This window comes from Mytilus californianus, unplaced genomic scaffold (genome assembly GCF_021869535.1).
Source record: "Mytilus californianus isolate M0D057914Y unplaced genomic scaffold, xbMytCali1.0.p SCAF_39, whole genome shotgun sequence".
NCBI classification, from domain to species: domain Eukaryota; kingdom Metazoa; phylum Mollusca; class Bivalvia; order Mytilida; family Mytilidae; genus Mytilus; species Mytilus californianus.
Window position 1 is genome coordinate 773,875 of NW_026262689.1, and position 20,099 is coordinate 793,973.

General features: G+C 35.6%; 1 protein-coding gene across 2 annotated transcripts in view; it reads right to left on the reverse strand.

Moving 5' to 3' along the window:
• LOC127736871 (zinc finger protein 235-like) overlaps nt 1-20,099 on the reverse strand; it is a 345,877-nt gene that overhangs the window by 316,778 nt on the left and 9,000 nt on the right. Inside the window, exon 2 of one of the 2 annotated variants that reach the window (XR_007999230.1) lies at nt 7,741-11,716. Coding sequence is in view for 1 of the 2 variants with exons in the window: in XM_052247446.1 (XP_052103406.1) it covers nt 10,493-11,671 (1,179 nt within the window). In the remaining variant the exon portion in view is untranslated. Of the gene's footprint in view, nt 1-7,200; nt 11,717-20,099 lie in introns of those variants that run through there. The other variant, XM_052247446.1, reaches the window with a different exon arrangement.

Genomic DNA, 20,099 nt, shown 5'->3' on the forward strand with positions numbered 1-20,099 from the left:
TATTTTCATGGTTCAGTGGTTATAAAGTTAAGTTTTTGTGTTTTGATCTTTTGTGTTGATACTGTATTCAATAGGTCAACTATATTTGGTGTATGAAAATATTGTATGATGTACATGTCAGTCTGGTATGTTTTATTTGATCTTGACCTCATTTTTTATGGTTCAATTTTATTTTTTTGTTTTTTTGGTCTGTTTTTTTAATATTATTAGCAATAGGTCAACTATATTTGGTGTATATGTGAACTTGACATTATTACCAAATCGTCTGCAAAAAATAAACTGGACAATTCAGATTTTTGAAGGACTAAAGGTTTACAAGTATTGTCAAAAATCTGATGTATATCATTATTAAAGCAATTAAAAATAAATGGGCTTAAACTATGCCCTTGCTTAACACCTCTTTCCAATGTGAAGGATTTAGAAATTTTATCATGATTATTATCAATTTTATTAGAAGACTCTGTTAAGTTATACATATCACTAATTACCTCATAACATTTTTCCCTAACCCATTATTTATGAGTTTGTATCGTAACCCATTATGCCACAAAGTGTCAAATGCTCTGCGTAAATCTACAAAGCAGGCAGATATCTTTTCCTTCTTTTTATTAACATATTCTATATCGTGCTTTTTGTTATCTAGTAAACATTTCAAGGTAAGTGGTTTTCCCATTCTGGTTCGATTGTTTGATTGCATGTTATTTTATGAACGATTTGTTTATCTACTTACCTTGATAAAAAAAGACTGATAAACCCGCTACATTCTTATGCACCTGCCATAAGTCAGAAGCCTGTTGTTCAGTGGTTGTCGTTGTATGGTTCATAGATGTTTCTCGTTTATACCGTTGGTTTTCCTGTTTGAAATTTTGCTGTTTCGTGTGAACCAAGGCTCCGTGTTGAAGGCAGTACTTTGACCTATACTTGTTAACTTTGTATACATTTTGACTTGGATGGAGAGTTGTCTCATTGGAACTTGTACCACATCTTCTTATTCATATTGAAAGCTATGATTTAGAAAAAAACTATAGTTTAATCCCGCTGCTATCCATGTGCTTGTTCCAAATAAGGAACATCACTTATGGTTGTCATATGTCATTTCTGATAGTATTTCGTTATTTGGGGGAATTGGGTGTTTACTGCTGATCTTTGCTTGTTCTTGTTGAACTTTTGTTTACAAGTGTAATAGAATCACTACAATAGACAACTTTCGAGTTCGTTGCATTTCCGTCAAAAAACTTTTGGTTTTAATGAACATCATTCGTGCGTTTAGGGGCGTCGTCACTTCCGTTCCTACGGTGAGCGATTGGTTGAAAAAAGATAATGCTATATTGCACAAATTAAATTCTTATAATTGATATTCAGTACTGCTATTATTAGGGAATTGTGATAAAGTACTTACGAAACAAATATTATTTCTAGTTTATCCTGCATAATGACGATCACAAAGATGCTTGATGATATTTAATAGAGCAGGGATACAGGCGATCCCCGCTATCTGGTAAATGACGTCACAAAGGCGCACAAAACTGACGAACTTTTCCGGTGAAGGACATAACTCAAAAGTGGTCTATTAGAGCTTGTCATATTGTATAGATATCTGTTGATGAAACGATGTGTCCCTCTTCTTACCAAGTCAGGAATATGACAGTTGTCCATTCGTTTGATGTGTTTGAGCTTTTGATTTAATAGCTGACTATGCGGTATGGGTTTTGCTCATTGTTGAAGGCTGTACGGTAACACGTAGTTGCCCAGCAGACACACAACATTGATTAAACATTGAATCAATGTTTATTTTCTATGTTGAATCAATGTTGAATTATTATTAGATGTTGCAAAATTGAATTCCGTCAATTCATTTACAAGGAGTTGCGGCAATCTGAATTCATAAGTCAAGTTAGAGGGTCTAGTTGACAGAATCCCAGAGCGTGTTTGTCGAAAAATTAGCACGATATGTTATAAGCAAAATAATTACACACATAAAAAGCCAAGCTTAGTACAAATTATTTTTCTTAAAATGAAAATCAATATCCGTATTCAACGCACAGGCGATTGCAATTCTCTTTTTTTAAATTGCGTACTGAGCATGATCTACATGTATACTGCATTGGCCTTTTCATTCCTGCTTCGATCCTTCTCAGTTTCTATCACACAGCCGTATAAAAACAACAAAGCTACAGCTTCTTTTTGTTTGGGATAATTTACAAAAGGACAAGCTAGAAATAACTAGAGGCTCTAAAGAGCCTGTGTCGCTCACCTTGGTCTATGTGCATATTAAACAAAGGACACAGGTGGATTCATGACAAAATTGTGTTTTGGTGATGGTGATGTGTTTGTAGATCTTGCTTTACTGAACATTCTTGATGCTTACAATTATCTCTATCTATAATGAACTTGGCCCTGTAGTTTCAGTGGAAATTATTTTGAAAAAATTTACAAAATTTATGAAAATTGTTAAAAATTTATTATAAAGGGCAATAACTCCTTAAGGGGTCAATTGACCATTTTGGTCATGTGACTTATTTGTAGGTCTTACTTTGCTGTACATTATTGCTCTTTACAGTTTATCTCTATCTATAATAATATTCAAGATAATAACCAAAAGCTGAAAAAATTTCTAAAAATTACCAATTCAGGGGCAGCAACCCAACAACGGGTTGCCTGAATGGTCTGAAAATTTAAGGGCAGATAGATCTTGACCTAATGAACAATTTTGTTTTTGAAAGATTTGCTAGAAATGCTTTGGGTTTAGATATATGATCCAAAAACTGCATTTTACCCTATGTACTATTGAGGGCGGGGTCATCAAACACAATTTTTAAACTACATACCCTAATGATGATTGTTTACAACTTTAGTTAAATTCATCTTAGTAGTTTCAGAGGAGAAGATTTTTGTAAAAGAACAAAAATTTACGAAAAATTGTTAAAAATTGACTATAAAAGAGCAATAACTCCTTAAGGGGTCAACTGACCATTTAGTTCATGTTGACTTATTTGTAGAACTTACTTTGCTGAACATTATTGCTGTTTACAGTTTATCTCTATCTATAATAATATTCAAGATAATAACCAAATAAGGCAAAATTTCCTTAAAATTACTAATTCAGGGGCAGCAACCTAACAACGGGTTGTCCGATTCATCTGAAAATTTCAGGGCAGATAGATCTTGAGCTAATAAATATTTTTACCCTTTGTCAGATTTGCTCTCAATGCTTTGGTTTCAGAGATATAAGCCAAAATCTACATTTTATCCCTATGTTCTATTTTTAGCCATGGCGGCCATCTTGGTTAGTTGGCCGGGTCACCGGACACATTTTTTAAACTAGATACCCTAATGATGATATTGGCCAAGTTTGGTTAAATTTGGCCCAGTAGTTTCAGAGGAGAAGATTTTTGTAAAAGTTTACGGACGACGGACGCCAAGTGATGAGAAAAGCTCACTAGGCCCTTTGGGCCAGGTGAGCTAAAAAAGTGAGATTCGTTTGAAAAAGTATAAAGTTACGGTTTCAAATTGTTTCACTCCAAAAGCTTGGTTTGAGTTTGTTGCCCGTGCATGTTATTTATAAATTGATAAAAAATATCGTGAATATGATAGCCAATGACCAAACAACAAAACAACACCTATATTAAAATAAAATGCTCCGCTGGGCGCAGCTTGATACGACCGCAAAGGTCGAACCCTGAACAGTTCGGGCAAGTATGGACACAACATTCAAGCTTGATACAGCACTGAATTTGTATTGTGATTAAATAGTTGACACAGCATAGGTTTCTGACACAGAATGAATGTGGTGTAAGAACTTAAAAAAAATTAATTTTCCTATTCAAACCATATCATTATTATTTGCTTTTATATATTAATCAGAAACAACCAATTTAAAATGGAAAATTTTAAAGAAAAAAAAAGGAAAAAAAAATCCCCCTCCCCAAATTTTTTGAACCCCCTTATGATTTATCACCCCCAAACTCAATCCCAGCCTTCCCTTTGTGGTATGGTACCTTGCAGTACAATTTCAGAGAGATCCATACACTTGAACACAAGTTATTGTCTGGAAACTAGAAAAATGCTTGTTTTTTGGCCCCTTTTTGACCCCAAATTCCTAAACGTTTAGGGCAATTACCCCCAAACTCAAACCCAGCTTTCCCTTTGTAAAATGGAATCTTGTAGTACAATTTCATACAGATCCATACACTTACACACAAGTTATTGTCCTGAAACTAAAAAATTGCTTGTTTTTTTGCCCCTTTTTGGCCCCTAATTCCTAAAATTCTGAGGCAATTACCCCCAAAATCAATCCCAGCGTTCCCTTTATGGTATGGTACCTTACAGTACAATTTCAGAGAGATCCATACACTTGAACACAAGTTATTGTCTGGAAACTAGAAAAATGCTTATTTTTGGCCCCTTATTCCTACACTTTTTAGGCAATTACCCCCAAACTCAATTCCAGCTTTCCCTTTGTGATATGGAACCTTGTAGTACAATTTCATAAAGATCCATACACTTACACACAAGTTATTGTCATGAAACTAGAAAAATGCTTGTTTTTTGCCCCTTTTTTGCCCCTAATTCCTAAAATTTTGAGGCAATTACCCCCAAAGTCAATCCCAGCATTCCCTTTGTGATATGGAACCTTGTAGTACAATGTCAGAGAGATCTATACACTAACACACAAGTTATGTCTGGAAGTTACAAACATGCTTATTTTTGGCCCCTAATTCCTTAACTGTTAGTACCATAACCCCCAAAATCAATCCCAACCTTCCTTTTGTGGTATTGAACCTTATGGTCAAATTTCATAGAGATCCATTCACTTAAACTAAAGTTAGAATGCGAAAACCAATGTGTCTTCGGACAACGACGACGACGACGCCAACGTCATACCAATATTCGACCGCAAAATTTTTTCGGTCGTATAAAAAGAAAACATTAAATGTAATTATCTACAAGTATTTCGGCGGGGAAAAACAAAAATTTGCAACCGCAATTTGCAGATTTAGCATTGTAGAGTAGTTATATGTATATAAACCATTAATATATAAGTACGTCTGAACCAGTGACGACAGATTTTATCTATCGGATCACCAGCAGTGATAGTGATACAAGGCTGAAAATACATTGTGTATATATAATTCGTCTAAACATAAGCCCAACAATGTTAGATCTGTAAATTTGCGTTAGCAAATTTTTCGTTCTTCCCTCGCCGGGATTCGAACTGATGCTACTGATATATCGTTGCACCAAATCGCATTTCACTGTGACCGACGCGCTAGACCACTCGACCACCTAGGTTCTTAATATATATATAAATCTATAAATATAAACTAGTTTGATACGTTTTCAAAAAAAATAAAATGCTCCGCAGGGCGCAGTTTGATACGACCGCAGAGGTCGAACTCTGAACAATTTGGGCCAATATGGACACAACATTCAAGCTTGATACAGCTCTGAATTTGGATTATGATTAAATATTTGACAGAGCATAGGTTTCTGACACAGAATGAATGTGGTCTAATGAACTTGAATTTTTTTTTAACCTATTATGGTCCAATATCCAAAATCTAAATACATGGATTGATTCAGCATATCAAAGAATCCCAAGAATTCAATTTTTGATGAAATCAAACAAAGTTTAATTTTGGACCCTTTTGGCCTCAATAAGAACCAATTTGATAACAGAGCCCAAAAATAAAAAATCTAATTACATGGTTAGATTTAGCATATCAAAGAACCCCATACATTCAATTTTTGTTGAAATCAAACAAAGTTAAATTTTGGACCCCAATTTGGACCAACTTGAAAACTGGGCCCATAATCAAAAATCTAAATACATGTTTAGATTCAGCATATCAAAGAACCCCAAGAATTGAATTTTTGTTAAAATCAAACGAAGTTAAATTTTGGACCCTTTGGACCTTAATTAATGTAGACCTATTTGAAAACGGGACCAAAAATTAAAAATCTAAAAACACAGTTAGATTCGGCATATCAAAGAACCCAATAATTTCGATTTTTTATGTAATCAAACAAAGTTTAATTTTGGACCCTTTTGACCTCAATGTGGACCAATATGATAATGCCCCGCCAACGGGGCCCAAAAATCAAAAATCTAAATGCATGGTTAGATTTAGCATATCAACGAACCCCATATATTCAATTTTTGTTGAAATCAAACAAAGTTTAATTTTGGACCCCAATTTGGACCAACTTGAAAACTGGGACCATAATAAAAAATCTAAATATATGATTAGATTCATCATATCAATGAACCCCAAGAATTCAATTTTTGTTAAAATCAAACTAAGTTTAATTTTGGACCCTTTGGACCTTAATGTAGACCAATTTGAAAACGGGACCCACAATTAAAAATCTAAATACACAGTTAGATTCGGCATATCAAAGAACCTCAATAATTCAATTTTTGAAGAAATCAAACAAAGTTTAATTTTGGACCCTTTGGACCTCATGTGGACCAATTTAAAAACGGGGCCTAAATTCCAAAAACTTAATTCTTGGTTAGATTCAGCATATTAAAGAACCCCAAAAATTCAAGAATAAAACCCCATTGAAATTGGTCAAGAAATAAGCAATTTATATAAAGTATGAGAAAAGTATTGTTTTTGGCCCCTAATTCCTAAACAGTTTGGGCCATAACCCCCAAAATCAATCCCAACCTTCCTTTTTTGGTATGGAACCTTGTTGTACAATTTCAGAAAGATCCATACACTTACACCCAAGTTATTGTCTAGAAACTAGAAAAATACTTATTTTGACCCTTTTTGGGCCCCTTGTTCCTAAACTGTTGGGACCATAACCCCAAAATCAATCACAACCTTCCTTTTGTGGTTTCAAACCTTGTGTTTAAATTTCATAGAGATCCATTAACTTAAACTAAAGTTATTGTCCGGAAACTAAGTGTCTTCGGACGACGCTGACGACGACGACGACAACATGATACCAATATACGAACGCAAATTTTTTTTGCGGTCGTATAAAAAAGGGTTTTAGTTTGGGATTATCAAAACAGAATGCAGCTTAGAATTTTTAACTATTTTCAAACGGGCTACAAAAACAAATAATTATGATTAATTGATTGAATTTCTTCACATTTGCATTTGAACTTTAGTCTGAAAAATAACTCTTATCTAAAAAAAAAAAAACCAGCACCTTAGAATGGAACATCCAGTGGGTGACTTAGCATGTTGTCTTTCGGGGGAGAGGAGATAAAAAAAATGATTCCTTTAACAAGAATATCTCACCTCACATTGAACAGTAGTTACATTAACAATCAATGTCAGTTTCTTATTCTTATACAACAAAAATAATGTAAATCAATGCATCTTTATTAAACAATTATCTTATATTTAATGCCAAACAAGCATTGAGGTTTACGATTGCATTTCTTTTTTTAAAGAAAGCAACTTGTTCCGTATGTTACTTAATTATGTACACAGTTTTCTTCCAGTTAACATTACATACAATCCTAAAACATTATTAGCTTCATAAAGTAGGCGAGACACTGTGTTCCGCGTAACCCTTACATTTTTTTTTAATTACTAAGCTAGCTTAACCCTTTATCTCATACACCACAGTCGTGAAGTTTATAACATTTATAAAAAAAGAAGAGGTACCGTGGTATGTAAGAAAGTAAGTAAGTAAATTATTTATCATAGTGACATGTTTTTCACAAAATATAATATAATACAGTGAAATATAAAAACAATAATTAGAACACCCGACCCTTTGGGTCTATAAGTCACTTTCAACATTAACGATTGCCAATGAGACAACTCTCTACAAGAGACCAAATGACACAGAAATTAACAACCATAGGTCACCGTACGGCCTTCAACAATGAGCAAAGCCAATACCGCATAGTCAGCTAAAAAAGGCCCCGAAATGACAATGTAAAACAATTCAAACGAGAAAACTAACGGCCTATCTTATGTACAAACTAGAGTCTCCAAGGAGCCTGTTTCGTTCACCTGATATTTTTATGTACAATTGATACATGAAAAATGCAACCGTTATAATATTGATTTAGTTTTAGAAATCTTTTGTAAAAGATTACAAAATTTCTGAAAAAATTGTTAAAATTTTACTTTAAAGGGCAATATCTCCTTATGGGGTCAATTGACCATTTTGGTCATGTTGACCTATTTGTAGATCTTACTTTGCTGAACATTATTGCTGTTTACAGTTTATTTATATCTATTATAATATTCAAGGTAATAACCAAAAACTGCAAAATTTCCTTCAAATTACCAATTCAGGGACAGCAACCCAACAACTGGTTGTTTGATTCATCTGAAAATTTCAGGACAGATAGATGTCCACCTCATGAACATTTTTCCTTTGTCCAATTTGCTCTAAATGCTTTCGTTTCAGAGATATAAGCCAAAAACTGCATTTTACCCCTATGTTCCCTTTTTAGCCATGTCTGCTATGTTGGTTGGCAGGCGGGATCATCAGACACATTTTTTAAACTAGATACCCTAGTGATGATTGTGACTAAGTTTGATTATTTTTGTCTCAGTAGTTTCAGAGAAGAAGATTTTTGTAAGATTACAAAAATTTACGAAAATTTGTAAATAAACTGTTATCACAGAGATATGTCTCGCTTTTTTGTAATTTCGATAATGCAAATGTTGAAATTAAAATAGCAACACTTTAACATGTAAGTTTTGCAAATATTCAAAGTCAATGAACCATGACTGAAAGTACATGGCTAAACAAACTCCATGGAAATGAGATGTGCCAATGCTAATACAAGTGTATACCAAATACCATTGACTTATCATAAGTAGTTCCCTTTAAACAGACCTAAACACGAATTAATACATGTAAACTAAACAAAATTTCAAAATAAATAAACCATAACTGAGGGGGCGTGGTCAAATAGTCTCCATGGTTATGAGATATGCCAATGCTTATTCAACTGCATACCAAATATCATTAACCTACCACTAGTGGTTTCCCATAAACTGACCTAATCACAAACTAATACATGAAAACTAAGCAAAAATTTCAAGTCAATAGACCATGACTGAGGGCCGGGGCCAAATAATCTCCATGAAATGAGATATGCCAACGCTTATACAACTGCATACCAATTATCATTAACTTACCACTAGCGGTTCCCCATAAACTGACATAATCACAAACTAATACATGAAAAATAAGCAAAAATTTCAAAGTCAATAGACCATGACTGAGGGGACGGGGCCAAATATTCTCCATGGAAATGAGATATGCCAATGCTTATACAACTGCATACAAATTATCATTAACTTACCACTAGTGGTTCCCCATAAACTGACCTAATCACAAACTAATACATGATAACTAAGCAAAAGTTTCAAAGTCAATAGACCATGACTGAGGGGGCGGGGCCAAATAATCTCCATGGTAATGAGATGTGCCAATGCTAATACAACTGCATACCAATTATCTTTGACTAACCACTAGTGGTTCACCATAAACTAGACCTAATCACAAACTAATACATTGTTGACTCCGTCGCCGCTGCCGTCGCCGCCGACGCCGGAAACAGCATACCTATGTCTCACTTTTTGACTCCGTCAAGCGAGACAAAAATTGTTTTTAAAGGGCAATAACTCCTTAAGGGGTCAATTGACCATTTTGGTCATTTTCGACTTATTTGTAGATATTACTTTGCTGAACATTATTTATGTTTACAGTTTACCTCTATCTATAATAATTTTCAAGATAATAACCAAAAACTGAAAAATTTCCTTAAAATTACCAATTCAGGGGCAGCAACCCAACAACGGGTTGTCTGATACGTCTGAAAATTTCAGGGCAGATAGATCTTGACCTGATGAACAATTTTACCCATGTCAGATTTGCTCTAAATGCTTTAGTTTTTGAGATATATGCCAAAATCTACATTTTACCATTATGTTCTATTTTGAGCCATTGCGGCCATCTTGGTAAGCGGGCCGGGTCATCGAACACATTTTTTAAACTAGATACCCCAATGATGATTGTGGCCAAGTTTGCTTGATTTTGGCCCAGTAGTTTCAGAGAAGATTTTTGTAAAAGTTAACAGACGACGACGGACGCCAAGTGATCGAGAATTTTAAGCTCGCTTGGCCCTTTGGGCCAGGTGAGCTAAAAATGAACGAAAAACAAACGTCAACCACTGAATTACAGGCTCCTGACCTGGGACAGACCCATACATACAGAATGTGGCGGGGTTAAACATTGTAGCGGTATCCCACCCTCCCCTAACATGGGACAGTGGTGCAACAGTTCAACAAACGAACGAACTATAAAAATCAGTAGAAAAAGGCTTAACTCATCAGATGGATACAAATACAAATACTACATAGAGTGAATATATATATGTTCTTATGACAATATGTGTTTACAATGCTGACCATATACACCACTGTCATAAAGTAAATTCCATGGTATGTATGCTCATACTTCACTTTAAACTATTAAACTGACTCAACCCTTTGCCATCTCAAATGTTGGGTTTACATGTTTTACCTGTATGTATTTTCATATGTTTCTTGAAATTACTAAGATCACTAAACCCTTTCCCACAAACATCACATTCATGAGGTTTATAACCTGTATGTGTTCTCGTGTGTCTCTGTAAATCACAACGTCGTCTGAACCCTTTCCCACAAACATCACAGTCATAAGGTTTATCACCTGTATGTGTTCTCATGTGAATTTGTAAACTACCAAGCTGACTAAACCGTCTACCACATACACCACAGTTATAAGGTTTATCACCTGTATGTGTTCTCATGTGTGTCTGTAAACTACTATGCTTACTAAACCGTTTACCACATACACCACAGTCATAATGTTTATCACCTGTATGTGTTTTCATGTGTGTCTGTAAACTGCTATGCTGAATAAACCGTTTACCACATACACCACAGTCATGAGGTTTATCACCTGTATGTGTTTTCATGTGTGTCTGTAAACTGCTATGCTGAATAAACCGTTTACCACATACACCACAGTCATGAGGTTTATCACCTGTATGTGTTTTCATATGTCTCTTGAAACTACTAAGATCACTAAAACCTTTCCCACATACATCACAGTCATGAGGTTTATAACCTGTATGTATTCTCGCGTGTCTCTGTAAAGTACCTTGCTCACTAAACCGTTTACCACATACTTCACAGTCGTGAGGTTTATTTCCATTATGTGTTCTCATGTGAATTTGTAAACTACCATGCTGACTAAACCGTTTACCACATACATCACAGATATGCGGTTTATCACCTGTATGTGTGCTCATGTGAATTTGTAATATAAAGAGCCGACTAAACCGTTTACCACATACATCACAGTCATGAGGTTTATCACCTGTATGTATTCTCATGTGACTCTGTAAATTACCAAGCTGACTAAACCTTTTACCACATACTTCACAGTCATGAGGTTTATTTCCAGTATGTGTTCTCATGTGAATTTGTAAACTACCATGCTGACTAAACACTTTACCACATACATCACATGTATGAAGTTTTTCGCCAGTATGTGTTCTCATGTGTTTCTTGAAGTCACTAAATTCTCTGGCACAAACATCACATTTATGACGTGTTTTACCAGCCTGCGTGTTTATGTGTCTCTGTAGAGTACCAGTGAGTGTGACTAAATCTTCTCCTCCCTCTAACATCTTATTGATAACGTTTATCTCCAGTATGTGCGTTCTTGTACGACTCTGTAAGAAACACACAGAAAATAAAGACAAATAAACCTTTTGATACCTTTCTGCAATTTACACATATATAACATATCTATTTTGACATTCTCTGCATTTATGCATCTGTATGTTTGGTAATTCTAATCCCATACTATATACAGCAATTTCAAGAATTATATATGCTGTACTGCCTCATTGAATTCTTTATTCATAAGGAAAACAATGTTGGTAAATGTCAACATTATTTACAGGACTTCGTGTTGAAGGCCGTACTTTGAACTATAATTGTTTATTTTTCATGCATTGCAACTTTGATTGAGAGTTGTCCCATTGGCACAAAGCCACATATTCTTATCTATAATAAATAAACTGTTGACTCAGAGATATGCCTTGTCTGTTTGCATAAAAAAATTCAGAAGAGACAATCTGATGGACAGCAACATTGCTTATTAATATGAAGTTGCTGAACCATGAACTAGGGACAGGACCTCAAAATAGTCAACAAACTGAGATGTACTGATACTGATAGTAATGGACCATGAACTAGGGACAGAACCTCAAAATAGTCAACAATCTGAGATGTACTGATACTGATAGTAATGGACCATGAACTAGGGATAGGAACTCAAAATAGTCAACAAACTGAGATGTACTGATACTGATAGTAATAGACAATGAACTAGAGACAGAACCTCAAAATAGTCAACAATCTGAGATGTTCTGATACTGATAGTAATGGACCATGAACTAGGGACAGAACCTCAAAATAGTCAACAATCTGAGATGTACTTATACTGTTAGTAATGGACCATGAACTAGGGATAGGAACTCAATATAGTCAACAAACTGAGATGTACTTTAATAAAGACCATGACCTAGGGATAGGAACTCAAAATAGTCAACAATCTGAGATGTACTAATACTGATAGTAATGGACCATGAACTAGAGATAGGAACTCAAAATAGTCAATTATCTGAGACGTACTGATACTGAGAGTAATGGACTATGAACTAAGAATAGGAACTCAAAATAGTCAACAAAATGAGATGTACTGATACAGATAGTAATGGACCATGAACTAGGGACAGAACCTCAAAATAGTCAACAATCTGAGATGTACTGATACTGATAGTAATGGACCATGAACTAGGGATAGGAACTCAAAATAGTCAACAATCTGAGACGTACTGATACTGATAGTAATGGACCATGAACTAGGGATAGGAACTCAAAATAGTCAACAAACAGAGATGTACTGATATTGATAGTAATGGACCATGAACTAGGAATAGAACCTCAAAATAGTCAACAATCTGAGATGTACTGATACTGATAGTAATGGACCATGAACTAGGGATAGGAACTCAAAATAGTCAACAAACTGAGATGTACTGATACTGATAATAATGGACCATGAACTAGGGACACGACCTCAAAAAATAGTCATCAACCTGAGATGTCCTGATTCTGATAGTAATGGACCATGAACTAGGGATAGGAATTCAAAAAAGTCAACAAACTGAGACGTACTGATACTAATAGTAATGGACCATGAACTAGGGATAGGAACTCAAAATAGTCAACAATCTGAGATGTACTAATACTGATAGTAATGGACCATGAACTAGGGATAGGAACTCAAAATAGTCAACAATCTGAGATGTACTGATAAAGATAGTAATGGACTATGAACTAGGGACAGGACCTCAAAATAGTCAACAAACTGAGTTGTACTGATACTGATAGTAATATACCATGAACTAGGGATAGGACCTCAAAATAGTCAACAAACTGAGATGTACTGATACTGATAGTAATGGACTATGAACTAGGGATAGGAACTCAAAATAGTCAACAAACTGAGATGTACTGATACATATAGTAATGGACCATGAACTAAGGATAGGAACTCAAAATAGTCAACAATCTGAGATGTACTGATACTGATAGCAATGGACCATGAACTAGGGATAGGAACTTAAAATAGTCAACAATCTGAGATGTACTGATACTGATAGTGATGGACCATAAACTAGGGACAGGACCTCAAATTAGTCAACAATCTGAGATGTACTGATACATATAGTAATGGACCATGAACTAAGGATAGGAACTCAAAATAGTCAACAATCTGAGATGTACTGATACTGATAGTAATGGACTATGAACTAGGGATAGGAACTCAAAATATTCAACAAACTGAGATGTACTGATACATATAGTAATGGACCATGAACTAAGGATAGGAACTCAAAATAGTCAACAATCTGAGATGTACTGATACTGATAGCAATGGACCATGAACTAGGGATAGGAACTCAAAATAGTCAACAATCTGAGATGTACTGATACTGATAGTGATGGACCATAAACTAGGGACAGGACCTCAAATTAGTCAACAATCTGATATGTACTGAAACTGATAGTAATGGACCATGAACTAGGGATAGGAACTCAAAATAGTCAACAATCTGAGATGTACTGATACTGATAGTAATGGACCATGAACTAGGGATAGGACCTCAAAATAGTCAACAAACTGAGATGTACTGATACTGGTAGTAATGGACCATGAACTAGGGACAGGAACTCAAAATAGTCAACAAACTGAGATGTCCTGATTCTGATAGTAATGGACTATGAACTAGGGATAGGAACTCAAAATAGTCAACAAACTGAGATGTACTGATACTGATAGTAATGGACCATGAGCTAATGGTTGGAAACTCAAAATAGTCAACAATCTGAGATGTACTGATACGGATAGCAATGGACCATGAACTAGGGACAGGACCTCAAAAAAGTCAACAAACTGAAATGTACTGATACTGATAGTAATGGACCATGAACTAGGGATAGGAACTCAAAATAGTCAACAAACTGAGATGTACTGATACTGATAGTAATGGACCATGAATTAAGGACACGACCTCAAAATAGTCAACAAACTGAGATGTCCTGATTCTGATAGTAATGGACCATGAACTAGGGATAGGACCTCAAAATAGTCAGGGTTGGCAAAAACCCGGGTGTTATGAGTATAGCCCAGACCAGTGGGAATTACTGGGAAAACCTGTGTTTTACTGGGTAATACTGGGTAATTATGAAATACTGGCCTCAATTTTGAAGAGGATTTAGTGACCATGAACTAGGGACAGGACCTCAAAATAGTCAACAAACTGAGATGTACTGATAATGATAGTAATGGACCATGAACTAGGGACAGGATCTCAAAATAGTCAACAAACTGAGATGTACTGATAATGATAGTAATGGACCATGAACTAAAGACAGGATCTCAAAATAGTCAGGGTTGGCAAAAACCCGGGTGTTCTGAGTAAAACCCAGACTAGTGGGAATTACTGGGGAAAACCCGTGTTTTACTGGGTAATACTGGGTAATTGTGAAATACTGGCCTCAATTTTAAAGAGGATTCAGTGACCATGAAGTATGGACAGGACCTCAAAATAGTCAACAATCTAAGATGAACTGATACTGATAGTAATGGACCATGAACTAAAGACAGGACCTCAAAATAGTCAACAAACTGAGATGTACTGATAATGATAGTAATGGACCATGAACTAGGGACAGGACCTCAAAATAGTCAACAATCTAAGATGAACTGATACTGATAGTAATGGACCATGAACTAAAGACAGGACCTCAAAATAGTCAACAAACTGAGATGTACTGATAATGATAGTAATGGACCATGAACTAGGGATAGGAACTCAAAATAGTCAACAAACTGAGATGTACTGATACTGATAGTAATATACCATGAACTAGGGACACGACCTCAAAATAGTCAACACACTGAGATGTCCTGATTCTGATAGTAATGGACTATGAACTAGGGATAGGAACTCAAAATAGTCAACAAACTGAGATGTACTGATACTGATAGTAATGGACCATGAACTAAGGATAGGAACTCAAAATAGTCAACAATCTGAGATGTACTGATACTGATAGCAATGGACCATGAACTAGGGATTATGGAACTCAAAATAGTCAACAATCTGAGATGTACTGATACTGCTAGCAATGGACCATGAACTAGGGACAGGACCTCAAAATAGTCAACAATCTAAGATGAACTGATACTGATAGTAATGGACCATGAACTAAGGATAGGAACTCAAAATAGTCAACAATCTGAGATGTACTGATAATGATAGTAATGGACCATGAACTAGGGATAGGAACTCAAAATAGTCAACAAACTGAGATGTACTGATACTGATAGTAATATACCATGAACTAGGGACACGACCTCAAAATAGTCAACACACTGAGATGTCCTGATTCTGATAGTAATGGACTATGAACTAGGGATAGGAACTCAAAATAGTCAACAAACTGAGATGTACTGATACTGATAGTAATGGACCATGAACTAAGGATAGGAACTCAAAATAGTCAACAATCTAAGATGAACTGATACTGATAGTAATGGACCATGAACTAAAGACAGGACCTCAAAATAGTCAACAAACTGAGATGTACTGATAATGTAAGTAATGGACCATGAACTAGGGACAGGACCTCAAAATAGTCAACAATCTAAGATGAACTGATACTGATAGTAATGGACCATGAACTAAAGACAGGACCTCAAAATAGTCAACAAACTGAGATGTACTGATAATGAAAGTAATGGACCATGAACTAGGGATAGGAACTCAAAATAGTCAACAAACTGAGATGTACTGATACTGATAGTAATATACCATGAACTAGGGACACGACCTCAAAATAGTCAACACACTGAGATGTCCTGATTCTGATAGTAATGGACTATGAACTAGGGATAGGAACTCAAAATAGTCAACAAACTGAGATGTACTGATACTGATAGTAATGGACCATGAACTAAGGATAGGAACTCAAAATACTGTAAATTCAGAAATTATTGCGTGCATTTATTATTGCGATTTTGTCATTTTAGATTAAAAAGCGATTTAAATTTTTGCGATATTTAGAAATATCCTGTTCATTTCATATAAAAAAAATTCAAAATGCGAGTTTAAATTATTGCGATAATAAACTTGTCGCATTTTTCGCAAAAATTAAAACCCCGCAATATTTCTGAATTTACAGTAGTCAACAATCTGAGATGTACTGATACTGATAGTAATGGACCATGAACTAGGGATAGGAACTCAAAATAGTCAACAATCTGAGATGTACTGATACTGATAGTAATGAACCATGAACTAGGGATAGGAACTCAAAATAGTCAACAAACTGAGATGTACTGATAATGATAGTAATGGACCATGAACTAGGGATAGGAACTCAAAATAGTCAACAAACTGAAATGTACTGATACTGATAGTAATGGACCATGAACTAGGGATAGGAACTCAAAATAGTCAACAAACTGAGATGTACTGATACTGATAGTAATATACCATGAACTAGGGACACGACCTCAAAATAGTCAACAAACTGAGATGTCCTGATTCTGATAGTAATGGACTATGAACTAGGGATAGGAACTCAAAAAAGTCAACAAAACTGAGATGTACTGATACTGATAGTAATGGACCATGAACTAAGGATAGGAACTCAAAATAGTCAACAATCTGAGATGTACTGATACTGATAGTAATGGACCATGAACTAAGGACAGGACCTCAAAATAGTCAACAAACTGAGATGTCCTGATTCTGATAGTAATGGACCATGAACTAGGGACAGGACCTCAAAATAGTCAACAAACTGAGATGTCCTGATTCTGATAGTAATGGACCAAGACTAGGGACAGGACCTCAAAATAGTCAACAAACTGAGATGTACTGATACTGATAGTAATGGACCATGAACTAAGGACAGGACCTCAAAATAGTCAACAAACTGAGATGTCCTGATTCTGATAGTAATGGACCATGAACTAGGGACAGGACCTCAAAATAGTCAACAAACTGAGATGTACTGATACTAATAGTAATGGACCATGAACTAGGGACAGGACCTCAAAATAGTCAACAAACAGAGATGTACTGATAATGATAGTAATGGACCATGAACTAGGGACAGGACCTCAAAATAGTCAACAAACTGAGATGTACTGATACTGATAGTAATTGACCATGAACTAGGGACATTACCTCAAAATAGTCAACAAACTGAGATGTACTGATACTGATAGTAATGAACCATGAACTAGGGATAGGAACTCAAAATAGTCAACAATCTGAGATGTACTGATACTGATAGTAATGGACTATGAACTAGGGATAGGAACTCAAAATAGTCAACAATCTGAGATGTACTAATACTGATAGTAATGGACAATGAACTAGGGATAGGACCTCAAAATAGTCAACAAACTGAGATGTACTGATACTGATAGTAATGGACCATGAACAAGGGATGGGAACTCAAAATAGTCAACAATCTGAGATGTACTGATACTGGTAGTAATGGACCATGAACTAGGGACACGACCTCAAAATAGTCAACAAACTGAGATGTCCTGATTCTGATAGTAATGGTCTATGAACTAGGGATAGGAACTCAAAATAGTCAACAAACTGAGATGTACTGATACTGATAGTAATGGACCATGAACTAAGAATAGGAACTCAAAATAGTCAACAATCTGAGATGTACTGATACTGATAGCAATGGATCATGAACTAGGGGTAGGAACTCAAAATAGTCAACAAACTGAGATGTACTGATACTGATAGTAATGGACCATGAACTAAGGACACGACCTCAAAATAGTCAACAAAGTGAGATGTCCTGATTCTGATAGTAACGGACCATGAACTAGGGATAGGACCTCAAAATAGTCAGGGTTGGCAAAAACCCGGGTGTTATGAGTATAGCCCAGACCAGTGGGAATTACTGGGAAAACCCGTGTTTTACTGGGTAATACTGGGTAATTATGAAATACTGGCCTCAATTTTGAAGAGGATTCAGTGACCATGAAGTAGGGACAGAACTCAAAATAATCAACAATCTGAGATGTACTGATACTGACAGTAATGGACCATGAACTAGGGACAGTACCTCAAAATAGTCAACAAACTGAGATGTACTGATACTGATAGTAATGGACCATGAACTAGGGACAGGACCTCAAAATAGTCAACAAACAGAGATGTACTGATAATGATAGTAATAGACCATGAACTAGGGACAGGACCTCAAAATAGTCAACAAACTGAGATGTACTGATACTGATAGTACTTGACCATGAACTAGGGACATTACCTCAAAATAGTCAACAAACTGAGATGTACTGATACTGATAGTAATGAACCATGAACTAGGGATAGGAACTCAAAATAGTCAACAATCTGAGATGAACTGATACTGATAGTAATGGACTATGAACTAGGGATAGGAACTCAAAATAGTCAACAATCTGAGATGTACTGATACTGATAGTAATGGACAATGAACTAGGGATAGGACCTCAAAATAGTCAACAAACTGAGATGTACTGATACTGATAGTAATGGACCATGAACAAGGGATGGGAACTCAAAATAGTCAACAATCTGAGATGTACTGATACTGGTAGTAATGGACCATGAACTAGGGACACGATCTCAAAATAGTCAACAAACTGAGATGTCCTGATTCTGATAGTAATGGACTATGAACTAGGGATAGGAACTCAAAATAGTCAACAAACTGAGATGTACTGATACTGATAGTAATGGACCATGAACTAAGAATAGGAACTCAAAATAGTCAACAATCTGAGATGTACTGATACTGATAGCAATGGACCATGAACTAGGGATAGGAACTCAAAATAGTCAACAAACTGAAATGTACTGATACTGATAGTAATGGACCATGAACTAAGGACACGACCTCAAAATAGTCAACAAACTGAGATGTCCTGATTCTGATAGTAACGGACCATGAACTAGGGATAGGACCTCAAAATAGTCAACAAACTGAGATGTACTGATTCTGAAGGTAACGGACCATGAACTAGGGATAGGACCTCAAAATAGTCAGGGTTGGCAAAAACCCGGGTGTTATGAGTATAGCCCAGACCAGTGGGAATTACTGGGAAAACCCGTGTTTTACTGGGTAATACTGGGTAATTATGAAATACTGACCTCAATTTTGAAGAGGATTCAGTGACCATGAAGTAGGGACAGGAACTCAAAATAATCAACAATCTGAGATGTACTGATACTGACAGTAATGGACCATGAACTAGGGACAGTACCACGAAATAGTCAACAAACTGAGATGTACTGATACTGATAGCAATGGACCATGAACTAGGGACAGGACCACGAAATAGTCGACAAACTGAGATGTATTGATACTGATAGTAATGGACCATGAACTAAGGACAGGACCTCAAAATAGTCAACAAATTGAGATGTACTGATACTGATAGTATTGGACCAT